We start from the raw sequence: 16,373 nt of genomic DNA on the forward strand, positions 1-16,373 counted from the left end.
GCTGATGAAGCACCAAACCACAGACGTTCATTTCCTGTGCATTCTGCTCTGTGAAGGCAGGGAAGGTTTCCAGTGGATAAAACGGTTTTAATGGCTGATGGCCCACTTGGAAGGGAAATACATATAAGCATTTATTTTCATTTTATGCCATTTCCTATTGATAATTTGCTTGGACATCTGTCTTGTTCTCCCTAATGTCATATTTGGAATATCTCAAATTGATTCATATCAAACATTGATTCTTTCTGACTTCCTTTCGGGACTCAGATGTCAAATGTCAAGGTTACTCAGTGAATACACGAGGTGAAAAGCTTCAAATGGCCTCAAATATTGATGTATACCTACATACTTTTTGCTTGACTCAACAGTAATCAGGCTGTAATTATTAAATTTGAATTTGATTTAATCGTGTTCCTAAAAGCCTAATCAGAAATGCCACATTTTGAGTTTTGGGGTGATTTCAAACCGGTTAGTTTGGTCAAGTGAGACATTTGGTTGAGATCAAAATATAAATTCTTGTTGCTGTGCTTTCCACTCACACCTGCTTTTTCCACTCTGGTCCAAACGCTGCACCAACTGTCTGAGTATCATGTTTATATGACTGCTGCGCATGGAGAGCAGCGCGCTCACATGCCTACAACCGATGTTTGCCAAAACGTGTTGTGCAGCTCGTTAAATCACTGGATTTTTACATTTTCTGCACCATAACTTCCTGCTTTATTACATGCACAAGACATAATATTAATGAGGCATTTGATCCGGGATCGGCTGGTGGTGGCTGACATTTTCACCGTGCTCATTCGTATGTGAAATGCTATTGGAACATATTACAATGTAGGGGGACGTGAGAGTGTGGCGGCCTTTTAGATAAAACTTGTGGAGTTCATTAGGCGTTACCAAACTATGCTGGATCCACCTGAAAGCAGTACGTGTAGATCATTCTTCAGTGTCATGATCAACTTTCCTGACTTGTAACAAACATCTAATCAATGAATATCACTTAAGATCATGTTTTCCTTTTGCTGGTTCAACTGGAATCTGATGTTTCCTCTTCTTTCTCTCCCTGTAGCCGAGTTGGGGGACTACAGTGAATCAGAGCATAGTTCAGGCTATCTTTCCGAGTACTGCTTCATCCCGAGCCCCCCGCAAGACTTCCACAAAGAGGTCGCCAAACATCACCAGCAGCACAGGTACGAATGTGCGACCACGTCTGCGCAGCCACACGCAGACATTCGTGCCTGAAAACAGGAAACGCTTGACACCTCAGTAAACGGTGACAAAGCCTGGAAATACGACGTCACTTCCAGAAAAGCCTGTGTGTTTTAGTAACGGCAGACATCAAGTCGAGCGCTGTCAAATCAGTGAAAACTTGCAGCTGTAAGCATTTTTATCAGGCGATGATACAAAAGGCTGTCGAGCTTTATTTTGTCTGTTGCTGATTCATTTCTGATTGCTTATGTTTGGTTTTTTTTTTTTTTGTCTCTTTTCCTCCTCCATATGTTCATCACACTACCCTGTCATCATGGCTCCCTGTTCTCCCAACCACAACCTCTCATCCCTGCCCGTTACTGTACTCTACTCTCGTCCTTTCTCTCCCTCCCTCCCTCTCTCCCTCTCAGTGGTCTATCTCCTGCCCAGTCAGAGTTTAATTATCTGAACACAGCACGATCGCTGGAGCTCTACGGGGTAGAGCTGCACTATGCAAGGGTAAGTAAGGTTTGACTCCATGTCTGTTAACACCTGTCTGTTTACTGTGGTCAGAGCCTCTTTATGCTGTTTGTGTGTGCGTCTTGTTTTTTTTTTTGTTGTTGCCTCCACCAGATCATGTTTTATTCCCAGACGCAATCTGAAGGACACGTCTGTATCTGTGATCGCACACAGGCCGTCTCGCTTCCCCCATCCTCGGCCATTGTGATCGAAATTGAAATCTTATAGTTCCAATCTCCACCGTCGCAGCATGTGTACTGCCCCGTTTTCATTTCCATTTTCAAATACGGAACCAAGTGTCTACTTTCAGCGCTGGGAAAAAGAACAAAATGCCACACTTGCACATTCAGCTCTCATCATGGCACCAGCGGATTAGTGGAGTGTCACTTCTTTTATGTGTTTCTTTTGTCAAAATAAAGATCAGATGGAGCTAAATAACTGCCTGTCTGCTCTGATAATAAGCTTCATTAAGAGCTGAATGTGTATTTTCTGATCTCCAGCTCATTATGTGGGGTTTCTAGCCTTACCATTTGAGTTCTGTTTGCCAGAGTCACTTTTTCCCCACTTAATTCTGTACTTTTGTAAATCATGAATTCTTCTCTAAATTAAAAAAAGAAATACCTGAAAGGTAAAACTATTATTTTATTGAAATTTTGTATTCCAATTCTCCATTTTTCCCCCCATGTTTCATTGGCTGTTTTCATGCGGGATTCACCCTCCAACCTTCACCTCTCACACTCCTTCACACACACTCTTCTCCTCTCCTCAGGACCAGAGTAACACAGAGATCCTCATTGGGGTGATGTCCGCCGGCATTGTGATTTACAAGAACAGGGTACGGATCAACTACTTCCCATGGTGAGTGACGCGTCTTTCAGTATATGACCGAAATGTGGAAATGAAACTGAGCTAAACAAGAGATAAAAACAGATTTGCTGGGGCATGATGCGTCAGTGAGAGGTGTCAGAGATCAAAGCAGCAGATGTGTGAGGAGAGACAATGTGGAGCTCACAATGATGAGAGTCTAACTGTGGGTGGTTTCTTCTTTTGGACCAGCGATGATCAAATCAGTTGTCATAGTTTAGCTGTACAAAGCTGGCCAGCATCCAGTGAGCTATTTGTTGTGGATGGAAGTAGTCACGGCATAGACATTTCCCTTAACTTGCATTGTAATTATGCCTCTTGCAGTGGAGAGAAAGAAAGTAGAGCAAGAATTCAATAGGACCCAGTATGAACCCCTGGGGGACGCCTAAGGAAAAACTTCTCAACTAAACAGAACGTTTCTTTCTTCCTCCCAGTTGGAGGGAGAAATACAGTGAGAAACATATCAAACCAGAACCAAAGCACATTTTGAACAAGCATATTTTCCTGTCTCAGTGAAGGAAGCCTGTGATCAGGATGTTTTGAGTCCCACCCAGCATGGTGCCCAAGATCAAGGTTCCTGCTACCCATCTGCTACGGTTAAAGCTACTTTGTTGCAAACATAAAACCTGGCAGCTCTCAGGTGTGACTCTGTGGAAGTCTGTGGAGGAGAACCTGCTCGAGTCCTGCTGGGAATAAAAAAAAGAAAAGGGGGAAAAAAAAACCCCATCGTACTTCATTGATGTTTTCCTACTCATTTCCCCGAACGTTGGATGTTTCTGTCACAAATCCACCTCTGTGCCCGTCAGTCCATTGCCAACTCCACTTGAACTGCCTCCAGGAAGGCTTTTTTTTTTTTTGCTGAGAAATGGGCTGCGTAACATTTTGGAAAACCTCTTGCGTAGCGATTATTGACATGGCATATTAATGTTTAAGCCTCGGCTGATATTTTCTCGAATTATGCAGATGATTCCATCAGATTTTTCCGGAAGGACAGAAAGAACAGTGGGAGGGTTAAACTAGGTTTCCTGGAAATATTACATGAATCAAATCTGTTCGCTCTCCTCCGCACTGTCCTCTTTTCCTCTGTAACCATCAGAGTAGATCACTTCCGTCTCTCTTTACATCTCAGGTTCTCTTTTTTCCCCTTCTGATCCATTCTTGGTGGTTTCCGTAGTTTTCTGCTGCACTCTGGGAAGCTAAATGTTAATGCATGCTGGGAGTTGAGAGCACAGTAGTTATTGGGATCTTCTATCAAATTGCATAGGGCATCTGGTCTTTAAGATTTTAAAGATTAGAGTTGGGATAAGGATTTGGGTCTTATCCAGTAAATCAGGGGAGTGAGTATTTCTCCTTTGAGGGAAAACTATTAAATCTTTAGGTCAGTTTTTTTATGGCATGGTGAGGATCATTCTCTATAGAAGAAGTCTTTTCAAAGCCTTCCCATGCAGAGAAAAGCAAGGTAACGCTAGTTTGTATGTGTGTTATCCAGTCAGCTGAGCTAAATTTAGCGAGCAGCAGTGGTGTCCCCAACAGCTGTTGGCCACCATGTGTGAGACGGAGAGAGAGAAACATAATAGTCCACAGTATGTCTCAACCCTACGCTCACTGGGTTTCCTTCCCGCTCGTCTTCATTCTGTCCCCCCCCCCCCCCCCCCCCGTCAACAAAGCCTCACTGTTTCTACATCTGCTCCGGTCCTGTCACTTGTCACGCCGTCCCCTCCTCGCCGTAAATCCAACTGTAAGAAGATAACCGCAAGGGTCGAGAGAGCGGCGCAGAAACGCAGAGTCTCTGAGACGTTTAGATTTTTGTTTTGCCTCTTTCCTATTTCTGTTCACATCAGCCTGACAAATGAGCCACACTTAGATCGGGGCATGACTCACGCTCTGTGTGTGTATGTGTCCATGCAACTGTGTGTGAGTAAGTATGTAAAATATATTTAGCATGGAGCGATGAGTCACAGCAGCAACAGCACTACAGGAAGGGATTATGTTACTCTGCTCCTGCTGCTCATCGGCAGACTCCTCACTGCGGCCACGCGTGTGTGGTCCTCCGATCCCAGCATTATTAATACTACTTCTCCTGTGCGTGTGACGAGATAATAAACAGATTGAGGAGGGAGCCGGTAGTCCTCAGCCGAGGAAGGAGGGTGAGAGGTTAAATGGACAGTTCAGATGTGACAGTGTGGGGCTTCTGACTGGAAGAAATGAGTTCAGCGAGGAGGGAAATGATCTTTTGGTGTTTATCTGTACGTGTGTGCATTGTGACAAATGTGATGTAACTCTAACAAGGACAAAATGCAAAAGATGATCACTTAATGTCAATATTTCTGAACCAGGGTGGGGGAGGAGGGAAGAGGAAAGTAACGTAGCAGTGTTTCAACTCCCTGTGTGTCGGGCGTTTCTTTCCTTCACACTCAGGCAGTAAATGGCCGATCCCAAAGACCACACACCACACTCTGAGAAAAGCAATTTGGTGTACACCATACAGTGCAGTAACCTTTATATTGGCATAATTAAACAACCACCAAACAAACGCATAGCCCAACATAGAACGCCACCGGTCTGGACTCAGCTGTCCACATGTCAAGGAACAGTCACTTTCCTTTCAAGACTATAATGTCCATGAAGAGGGTTTCAGAGAGAGAGAGAGAGAGGCAAAAGAAGCCAACTAGAAAGCAGAAAAAGCGCTGTTCTCCAGTCCAGCTTCAAAAGGTCATCACAAGTGACCTCATGTGACCTCAAGTGACTCCAACGACCACAATGAAGGTTGTTAAAACACAATAAAGTACCAGTGAGACACACCCGGGACCCAATGGCCCATCAGTGTGGAAAGCTCAGGCTATTGGCGTGCGATACCTTGATGGCACACCCACAGAGTTTAAATACCTGAGCTCCCCACCATGTAGTTATTGCAATGTGAACTGATGAAGCCGTTTGGATTAGGGGGTGGATGAGACAAGACCAACTCCGGCTGACCGGATTCAGTTGTCTGAAGATTACTTGTCTTTGTTTTTTCCCCGTTGAACATTTTATATTCAAACAGTTGAATTATGACTATGTATAAGAAGCTAAATCTCTGCCTTCTACTGACCACGGATCTGTCTCTATATCATCCACAATGGTTCCAAAATTTGGGGTCTATGAGCAATAAAATCTAAAGCGTGCCAATCTTGTGTAGATGAGAGTGGATGTGTCCTACAGTGTTTGTCTTCACTGTAATGGGGGAGAGCGTCGGCGGTATTTGTTTGAGGAAATCTGACATCTCAGCTCAAAAGTCATCTTGAAAAAGAGGAAGAAGCCGCGTGGAGTTTTGCTATTGAACCTGGAAAATGGTGAAACCATTGATCCCTGCAGCTGGCATTTACACACAAAGAAGCATCCAAGTGACACAAGGCTGTTGAAATGTTCTCCAGAGCGTTACAACACTTCTGTTTTCTTTGTCCACAATTTGGAAGCAAATTTATGATGCACTGCTTCATGAAAGCAGAAAAATAAGGTTGCTTTCCTGATCTGCTCTTTCTTCTTCTGGTTCTAAGAGTGAATAAACTGCGGTTTGGTTACTGGGCTGCAGCTTGAAACCCACCTCTCCTCATGACTGGTGATCAATAATATGAATGATTGCTCACATCAGGGAGAATCGTGGGGCTACGACGTGGCGCAAGTCACGCATGAAATTTCATGTGCCCACATGCACGGTGGTCAGAACAAACCTTTGTAACATGTGTCGAGGTTGACGGCACACAGTCATCCCCGGGATACTGACTCATGACTGCGCACATGTGATCATGCTGCACGGAGGCTGTCACAGTGTTTTCAGTCATACGCCAAACATTTGTTCCACACCTCTGAGCCGCTGCAGAGACCGTAGATGTTTTCTTTCAGTCGATATTGAATAATTCATGGGAATGTGTTGAGATTTATGCAGAAAAAAAAAAAAAAAATTCAAAATCAGACCGGCCTGCACATCTCAATCAAAACACTACCCTGTTGCTCTTATCAAAGTAACGTTCGGCTTTTCTTGTTCCCAGGTTGAAAATAGTGAAAATCTCTTTCAAGTGCAAACAGTTCTTCATCCAGCTGAGAAAAGAGGTGGTAAGTGTACACACACACACACACACACACACACACGCTCAGACAGTACTGACACACGCACTTCTTAACCACCACCTCCTTCCCAAAACTGTGTGTAATTGTTGTGCAGATGGATTTCATCCTGTGTGTTTCTGTACGTCCTGTGCCAACGGTATCAATGCATACAGCATGGTAGACGGCGACTGAGCTTTGTCTGGAGATGTGTGTATAATCAGTGTGAGATTAACCCCCTGTGGTTGGTGTCCTGGTTGCGTGTGCTTTAATCCACCCCCCCCCCCCCCCCCCCCCCCCCCCCCCCCATGTCTCCTATCCTTTGTTTGACACATTCATGTCTCTCTTTTCAACACAGCATACAGTTGTTCGGGCAGTGCTTATTTCCACTCATTTATTTCCCTTAATCTCCTGGAGTTATTACACTCTGGGATTATTACTCGCTTCTCCTGATGAAGCCCTGTCTTAATAGTATTCAGTGCCATTGATGTAATTTATTCACTTTTTATTTCAAAATAAAAAAAACATAATACAAAGTAATCAGCCGATCTGGCAGTGCAGCACACATTTACAACATTTGATTTCATTTGAGTTGACTTTTGGATCAGTGACCTTTGGACTCGTGTCTTTGCCTCTATTTTTATTTGATTACCCAACATTTATTAATTTATGATGCAATAAGTGTTTATTGTTACTAAAGTTACCGAGCTGTTCGTGTTGCTAACAAAAAACAAACCAATGTTCCTGTTTTTGCTTTTTAATTGTAATGACAGTACAGAATGGGGAGCACAGAGTAAAAAAGCACAACAGCGAATAAACAAAGCACTTGCACATGCATGTAAGCGAAGAGTAATAGTCCACCTCAGTGATGAATATCATCTCGGTGCAATAACGCTGTTTCACACACAAGCATAAGTACTGCGCTAACTCATTTGCATGTAGTCGTGAAAAGATTTATGCGCCTTCCTTAAAATGTGGCTTATAGGTTTCGCTGGTTTAGTGCACATATATTCAGCCAAGTACACTGTGATCAGTATGAAATATGTTTACAGGCGGATGACGCCCACATACTGAAGTACAATACATTGTTGTGCTGTCAGCGTCTGTTAACAGCGCTACAGCTCACATGTTGTATGAAGTGTTAATTAGTTGTCATTCATTTGCTTGATTTGAGCTAAATTAAACTTACTCCGGGGAAATGGTTGCCGTTTGAATGCCTTTTTATGTTGCAAGCCTTGCTGTTCCACACAGTTTCACCAGAAACTTTGCAATAGGCAGCTCAGGAAAAGCGGTTGTCTCTCCTTCTTGCACACAGACTGAGACCCGGGACACGCTGCTGGGTTTCAACATGGTCAACTACCGGGCCTGTAAGAACCTGTGGAAGGCCTGCGTGGAGCACCACACCTTCTTCAGGCTGGAGCGGCCCATCCCGCCCCAGAAGAACTTCTTCGCTCACTACTTCACCCTGGGCTCAAAGTTCAGATACTGGTCAGTACTGAAGGACGCTGATGTCTTCTCTCTGAAAAGCCTCTGACAGCCAGGCTCTGACAGACTGACATCTGAACACACACGAGAGCTGCGGATGCTTCGCCTTTGCCTCCGTCTGCCTCACATCAGCAGCGCTACACACTCTCTGTGTGTGTGTTTGTGTTTTCTGTAGCACTCCGGTTTTGCCAAGGTGAAACATCGGCATGCTTAGTGGGTGCCTGTTTCTCTCCCTGCTTTGCCCCAGAAAACCACAACTCAATTATTTATGGTTTACCTCTAAAGGGTAGCTTGCTCGTGTTTGGCCTTGCCACCATTCTTTCAAGCTGTGCAGGAATTGGTCATGAACATTTTAAAGCATACCGAGCAATTTAATCCACATACCCACTCTCTCTTCTCGGGCAAAGCATTTCATTTAAATCCGTGACATGCATGTGTGTTTATGTCTCTTTATTTAGTGTTGAGCAGGAGCAGGTGGGTGCTGAGGACATGAAACAGAAAATTTTTTTTTTTTTTTCTTGCTGGATTATGACATTTCCCTGTGTCAACCTTTGCTTTCATTTTCCTATTTTTTTTTAAACTGAGCGATGAAGTGAGAATTGAAGGTCTTGTGATGCATTATTGAGCAGCAGTGATGCAACGCGAGCGAGCTTTGTCTGATGTTCGGCTCGACAGCGCGCGTGCTTTTCGTGCATGTGTGTGTTTTTGCCCTTAAGATATTGACTGGCTCCCCAATAAGGGTAGTCTTTTAAATCACAAGTCCGCGCCGTCAACGTGTTATCAAGCCCACTCTGGGAAAAATGAAATATATTTACACTCCTGCAGAGACTCATTAGTTTATTTTAAGGCAAAACTTTTCAGGAGGAATGATTCTTCTGATGCAGTTTGAATTTTAGTCAAATAACTGTCTGCTGTCATCTAAAAGAGGAAAGTTAGCTGGAATGATCAGCTTGTAAAACTCAAGACTTTACTGTTTTCCGCTCAGTCCAGGATTTGTTTTTCTGTCTGCAGTGGGCGAACAGAGGTGCAATCGGTGCAGTATGGAAAGGAGAAAGGCATCAAGGACAGAGTATTTGCCAGGTAATGGAAGCAACGTGTACTACTATGTATCTGTTACAAACATGTAAAGTTTGAGGAGGTGTAATTGTTGTGAGCACGAGGAAATTAAAGTCTCCATCCCCCCTGAGCAGATCTCCCAGCAAGCCACTGGCCCGGAAGCTGGTGGGCGGGACGGACTGGGAGTCGGTCAGCAGGAACAGCCTATCAGACGAGAGGCTGGAGACGCAGAGCCTGCCCACACGCTCGCCACCGGGCACGCCCAATCAGTGAGTGATGCACACACTTTGTTTTTGCCATTTTTGCCTAAATTAAAAAAGAAAAATCTTGTTAAAGTTTTCTGACTTTTTACAGATTCCAGTGAAGAGTGACAGGAATCGGAATAAATGGAAGTGTGTGTACAGTAGTGTAGTAATGTATTTCTCTACACCATCCCAACACCATTAACAGAGGTCCTGAGAGTACTGACTACAGTCACTGCTGTTGCTTTGCTTAAACTGTCCTCGGCTGTGATTTACTGTTGCCATAAAACACAGCCATTTTCACAACGAACTCATCGTGGTATTAATTACTTTTTAATCGAAGTTTGATTAATAAAATGTCATTCATAGTGCACAAATTAAAATACAAAAAGCACTAGACTGACTCACAAGTGTCTGATTATTTTAAGTCGGGTATATTACATGTGGATTGTGCGTTCAGCTCTTCATTAGCTTGGTTTTGTTGTCTTCCCCAAGTTCAGGTGTTCACATGGACACAGAGACAGAGATCGAACCACAGACTTTGGGTCTGCCCCATACCCCTCTCTATGACCCGCTCCATGATCAATATTGTAAATATTTACAGTAAAGTAAGACAGCTTTATTAGTCACACATTTCATCTATAATGAAATTCAGATTTCTTTAAATTAACAAGAAAAGATAAACAAAGACACGAAATAAAATAAAACCGAAAACGGTCGAAGTCAAAGACGTTAAGATCTGAGATGCATTTATAGACTTTACAGGCCAACAGAAAGTAAGAAGGTCATCATCCCAGAGTTGGAGTAAATCCGATAGGTTTGGTGTTGTGTTACAGTTTTGGAGTGGTTCTATCCACTGTTTAACCATGTGGCCGTCATGGCGCACGAGCTGCGTTCCCTCCGTTGACCTGCGTTCTGTGTGTCTCGTCAGGACCTCGATGTTTGTGCAGGAGGGCACGCGGCTACGCCCGTCGTCGGTGGGCCACCTGGTCGACCACGTGATCCACGCTTCCCCGAGCCTCCCGGTCTTCTCCTCCAATCACAAGTCGGCGTCGTCCACACAGGCCAACAGCATCAGCCTGGACTCCACGCCGTGAGTCTGCTCCCATGCTAAGAGCTCATATGCTGTCTTCTGTCCTCTTTGTCCCTCCACGTGTCTCTGTCTCGGTGGGAAAGACATCAGCTCCTGACTTGTTGGCTCCTAATTTCACTGCTTCACAAATAACCCTCCCTGTGCAGCCACCCTTTAATTTAAGAAGTTGCATTTTACTCGTCAGCGCGAGTCTCGGTCTGTCTGAGTGGATCTGCTGAGTCCACGCTTTCTTTTTAAGTGTCTGTCGGTGTCTGTGGCTTCTCCCGACGGTTCACACCCTCTTCCCAGTGTCGCTCGGCCCAGAAGGAAAGACGAACGCTTTGAAGAGCCGCTCCATAAAATGTGTTTACAGTGGGGAGCAGGGCGGATTGGCTGTGCAGCGGGCCCCGGCTCGGCATTAGTTTATGTGTGTGTGAGCCCTCTGCGTGCCTTCACGGCGCTCACACGCTATAAAATATCTGGTGGAGTCCTTCGCCTAATAAATTTCAGCGATTTCAAAGCCCCGTGTTTATGCAGTGTGTGTGAGTGAATGAGTGAATCGGAGCAGTTGGATCTCGGTGTGGTTAAGTAACGGCGAAGTGGCAGCGCCGGTGCCTGCAAAGATACACACACACAGACAAACACATGCCAAGTTAGTGGCTCATCGCTCCACTCCAGAGCCAAAAGAATGACATAATTAGCTGCTCTCGCTTCCTCCAACAACACAGATGGCGTCCATGCATCACGCTTTTATTGCTGGATTTCATTTTGCCATCTTGATCCCCCTCCTGAAATTCACAGTATGTAAACATTGTATTTTATAAATTAATAGTGCCCTGCAGTGGAAAAGTACATCTCTCAATTCTTTAACAGATCTGGATGATGTGAAAATCTTGAAGTTGCACACAGTTTTTACCACCTATAGGCTTCAACACCCTGTTTGGATGTGAGTGAGGTTTCTGTTGTGGATGTAACAAGCTGCGTTACTCAAGAAAACCTCCAGTGGAAAAGGTCAGTCCATCAGAAGATCACTGCATCTTAAAGATATATAAACACAAAGCTGCAGAGCTCCGGAGAGCTGCTTTGGACATCGTGCACAACTCCACAACTGTCAGCTTTTGTTATCTTCTACTGAAAACATTTCTATTTAATGGTTAGTTAAACATTTTCTTCTAGTGATTGCATTAAATCGTCTGTCATTTCTTCAGAAATCCCGCTATTTTCAGAGCAATTTCCAAAGCAGTGATTAATGACCTGGTTCCTAGATGATTGTTGAGATTAGAAATCTCACCATTTAAAGACAAGACACCTTCTAAAATCTAGAGCAGATCTGGGAAAGACTTTGCCTCGTAAACCAGCCCCGCCCACTCCTCATCCGCATTTGGATTTTGGACTTGGGCTCAACTCCAAATCCAAATGTGGATGAGGAGTGGGCGGGGCTGGTTTACGAGGCTAGGAAAGACTAGAACTACAAAAAAAAACAAAATAAAAAAAAATTACATTTTCAAATTGAATGGATTTCATTGAAATGGAATCCTGAATATTTGGTTATTTTGTGAATATATATTCAACATGAATGTATGGAGACTTTCAAATTTTTGGAATCTTTGTAAAATAGATACTGGTAATTTGAATTAAATTAGCTCCTCTACTGGTTACAGGTTCGTGCATCTTTTAAAGTTTTGGTCAGAACTCAAACACTTCTTCTCACCACAGATAAAGTTTCTCAGTTCTTATTCAGTGAAAATCACACATCTGTTGATTTAGATCAAAATACAATAACTGCAGATCTGTAAACCTTTACTGAGACGATTGATCACGTTTGCCAAATAAAGTCCAGATTTGTTTTCCTTCCTTTTTTTCCTGTATTGCTCCACACATGCTGAGTACATCAAACTCATCGCTCTGCACAGCTCTGCCTTTAAGCTAACCGTGGTGCGTTACAGTGCTGCTTTTCAGAATGTTTTAGTTCTTTCACACTGTTGGAAACAAAGTTGTAATGAGACTGTATGAGATGTTTTGGGAAACTTCTTTGAAGGCCTGTTTTTTGTCAGGGTTTCAAAGCAGACACTTTCTTTTGGGAAAAAAAAAAAAGCTGGTTAAAAAAAAATAATTTATCTCACGGCTCATGATAGACCTTTGTTTGTTTTCGGACTAAGCATATGTTGATGTGACTTAAAAATGTATGCAACCACGAGCAGACACGTGGGGTTTCTACAGCCTCACAGCAACGGCGTGATAAAAAACTAACAACTTTTGTCATATCCTGCGCGGAGAAGGTGCAGATCCCCCGATCCCGGAGCCGTGTTGTTGTGCGCCGTGAAGATGTTTACATATCCATTTCACTTGTGTGTGTCACATTGAGCAGATAATGTAGGTGGATGAGCTGTCTTGGCTGGCGCCTGCTGTGAGCTGCTCTCCTGAAAAGCCTGACCTGCTTTTGACCCATAATAGACGTTAGGGTTGTGCACACGCACGTGTGTTTGTGTGTGTGTTCAAGACACAAAGTGACACCAGTAGCAGCAGCCAAAACAAAAGCAATGCTCTTTGACTGCCACTCCCGCCCCGCCGAGGACGGCCCGATCTCACACACTCACACACAAACACGCAGACGGGGAGTTAACTGAGAGGCTTTTGGCCCAGCGGAGAGCGAGCGGCGAGGCTGCTGAGAGCCTTACCTGGCCCACTGTACACACTGGCTGCCCTTTATTGTCTGGGTGATGGAGGAGGGGGGTGTTTTCCTTCCTCTCGCAGTGGTTTTATTGAGGTTAATGCGTTGTGACTAACACAGTGCCATTAAGCCTCTCCGTGTTTCTCTCTCTCTCTGTCATTCCTCTTCATCTGTTTTTCTCCCTTTGTCTTTCTTTCTAAACAAATAGGAAGACTTGGAGCTGGACTATTAACCATTTTTACAGTGACTCCTTGTGGCTTTAGTTCTCAACTATCTGTATTTAGACATTTTTTTTTCATTAATATAGAATCATGTTGTTTCAACCCTTTATTTGACAAATGACTAAATCCCCTAATTTGTCAATTTCTTCCTGTTTTTTTTCAACATAACTATTGTAAATTGAGGAAATGGACAGAAAACATGTTTGATTTTAAAAATGTTTTTGTCTTTGAAGTTCTTCAGATTGCGGAAAATGCACTTCTGCTTTGCACTTCTCCAAATAACATTTTACTGAGCATCCTACAAAAACATGCCTCACTCGCTTCCAGTCGTGTCCAAATGAAACAAACAGCAGAAAACAAGGCACTCAATATGTAAAGATGGAGTGATTTTACACATCTAATTCAACAGAACCCTGGAAATAACAGTGTAGAAACAGATGCTCCAAACACAACTCCAAAATCCATGCAGCAGCATCTGCATTGGTTCAGAGAGACACTGTAACCAGACAGTTTTATTTTTTTATATGGTGGATTTTGTTTTCATTTCAGCGGTGTGCCATCTTCATTTGCTTTAAAACATTAACATATGAACAAATCTCAAAGGTGTTCCCTTGATTTTGGCACTGGAATGATTCAGCTAGACCTTGTGCCAGCAGTGATAGGACAATTTTCAAATGTTTTGGCGAATCTGCCAGGAGGATGACCACATTTTGCTCGGCAGGAATTCGTAAAACGAGCTTATGTTCAGTGTTTCAGTGCCTTATGTCTCAATTTGGAGGAAAAGATTGAAATAAATGAAGTTTTCTGAGTTCAAGCAATTGGAATAAGGTATTATGTGTAATTTTAGGATGATATTTGCAAATATTTGTCAGTTCTGAGTAAACATTAAATGTTTGTCTGTATGCAAATGTGCAGAACCTGTATCAAGAGAAGTCTTTATTTGTGAATGTTCTATAAAGTCCTACTGTACTTGAATGTGTCTCAGTCTCAGAGTAAAGTTAAATCAAAGTTATTTTTCTTTCGTGCAGTGTCATTATCGCCATCGTCACATTTGTTCACTTTGTTTGTGCTTGTGTCTCCTCCATCTGCCCCTCTCAGGTCTCCAGATGGGTTGGACGGCCAGCCTCCAGCTCTGCCCCCCAAACAGCTGAGCAGAAAGACGCTGAGCCAGATCATCCAGGCTCACTCCCAGCAGAGCCTCCTGGACAACCACCTCAACGAGATGTACGACGTCCCCGTCAATGCGGACAAGAGCACGGTCAGTACAGTTGGGATAGACAACTCCAGTAGAACTCCAATTAATAGATCATACAGCTGCTTTAAACCTTGTTTAGCGATGTGTTTGGACAGCTAAGCTAAAGTTATTTTCATCAACCAATCTGTTTTGGTAGATTTTCCTTTCCATTAGCAGTATTGCTCAGCAGTGGTGAAGTGAAGAATATGCACTCGAAGCTGAACTGACTCTCAGACGCAGTTCTGTGATTGTCAGTAATGCTCGATTCATCATTCGGTGTTCGAGGAGTGGAAATGTGACGCGTCTGTGTCGACGTCCTTTCAGTTAAATGGAGTCGTCCCTCATGATAATCTGGTCCTGATCAAGATGAGGCCCGATGAACACGGACGATTTGGCTTCAATGTCAAGGTAAGCGGGGATGTGTCCAGGAATCTCCATGACTGCCCGTCTTCGTCCAACATCCCTTCTTTCTGCCATATTGTATATGCATCCCAGCACATCTTAGCCTGAAATAGTAACTCCTGGTAGCGTATCGGACTGTTAACTTGAGCACGTGTGTGTGTCTCCAGGGAGGAGCGGACCAGAAAATGCCTATCATTGTGTCCCGGGTGGCTCCAGGAACATCAGTAAGTCTACATGTTCGTCGCTGTAAATCTGAGTGTGTGTGTGTGTGCGCGCGCCAGGAAGGGCTTTTGCTTCACTCACACCCTCCGGTTCAGAGCAGACCAGACAGCTAGCATGTTCATGCCTCATGCAGTTTCACCGCTCTGTCCATTTCATTGCTGCTCTGTCTTTTCTCTGCGTCTCCTCAGGCTGACCTGTGTGTGCCTCGCCTGAACGAGGGTGACCAGGTGGTCCTGATTAATGGGCGGGACATCTCTGACCACACCCACGATCAGGTGGTCATGTTCATCAAGGCCAGCTGTGAGAGCCACTCCGGGGAGCTCATCCTATTGGTCAGACCAAACGGTGAGTTACCCTCATCTATGTATATATCTATTAATATGTTGAGTGTAATTTATGTTCTATGTTAGTTACAGCTACATTCAGTCTTCCACGCCCTCACCATGTTAGATGTCTTTGACTTTACCTTTCTTCTCTTAAATCGGGTTTTAAGTTCTTTCAAAGCGGCGCCCTCTGGTGGATCGATCCACCAGGATGCATGGGAATCGTTTAAACTGCTCGTATTGGTTTTTTGTTCATGTGTGAAGCGTTAATGGGCCTATAGGGTAGCTGCAGGCTATGGACAGGCCTCTGCTCCATCGCAGCACTAACGCACACACACACACTCATATTTACAAGCTGCCAGGGTTCATCACTTAACCTGATAAGATCGTGGGCGAACATCAAAGTGCGATGCAAACGCGACGGCCCGACTTTAGCTGTTATCAAACACAACCTGCATTAGTTTTTAGAACGCCTCAGTTCCCTTTACTGTCGCCAATAAATGGGTCATCTTTTTGACAGCTATATTTGATAAGATCACAGCTCACTCTGTAGTTTCCTTGAGCTTTTAACCACATCACAGCTTCTCCGCTGCATTTCTCAGAAGACAAACTGCACCGAGACGTCCACATCAGTCGCATGTGGCACTCAGGCGACTGCGACAGTCTCAATTAACAGATTGTAAACACTGATCTGATATCTCAAGCAGCTGGTGCAGTCCCACCAACAACATCACCAGTCAGACAGCTTAGAGTCTTTTATTTTTTTTAAACTACGGAAGACAAAGCTGCGC

At 44.0% G+C, this 16,373-nt stretch overlaps 1 protein-coding gene and 1 long non-coding RNA gene across 3 annotated transcripts in view; one reads left to right on the forward strand and one right to left on the reverse strand.

The window, feature by feature from the left end:
• The window catches only part of ptpn4a (protein tyrosine phosphatase non-receptor type 4a), a 73,116-nt gene that overhangs the window by 45,634 nt on the left and 11,109 nt on the right, over positions 1-16,373 (forward strand). For both annotated transcript variants that reach the window (XM_030112851.1, XM_030112852.1), the window contains exons 8-19: positions 1,070-1,190; positions 1,620-1,707; positions 2,477-2,565; positions 6,600-6,663; positions 7,970-8,142; positions 9,151-9,219; positions 9,330-9,464; positions 10,369-10,530; positions 14,500-14,659; positions 14,960-15,043; positions 15,205-15,261; positions 15,448-15,604. In XM_030112851.1, coding sequence (XP_029968711.1) covers positions 1,070-1,190; positions 1,620-1,707; positions 2,477-2,565; positions 6,600-6,663; positions 7,970-8,142; positions 9,151-9,219; positions 9,330-9,464; positions 10,369-10,530; positions 14,500-14,659; positions 14,960-15,043; positions 15,205-15,261; positions 15,448-15,604 — 1,359 coding nt within the window. The remainder of the gene's footprint in view (positions 1-1,069; positions 1,191-1,619; positions 1,708-2,476; positions 2,566-6,599; positions 6,664-7,969; positions 8,143-9,150; positions 9,220-9,329; positions 9,465-10,368; positions 10,531-14,499; positions 14,660-14,959; positions 15,044-15,204; positions 15,262-15,447; positions 15,605-16,373) is intronic.
• LOC115403837 (uncharacterized) lies at positions 1,985-11,392 on the reverse strand. The gene is made up of 3 exons (XR_003933247.1): positions 11,381-11,392; positions 5,996-6,006; positions 1,985-2,224 (listed from the first exon to the last, which is right to left on the reverse strand). It is a non-coding gene; the product is annotated as an uncharacterized LOC115403837 (long non-coding RNA).

The sequence above is a fragment of the Salarias fasciatus genome, chromosome 16, assembly GCF_902148845.1.
Source record: "Salarias fasciatus chromosome 16, fSalaFa1.1, whole genome shotgun sequence".
Lineage (NCBI taxonomy): Eukaryota > Metazoa > Chordata > Actinopteri > Blenniiformes > Blenniidae > Salarias > Salarias fasciatus.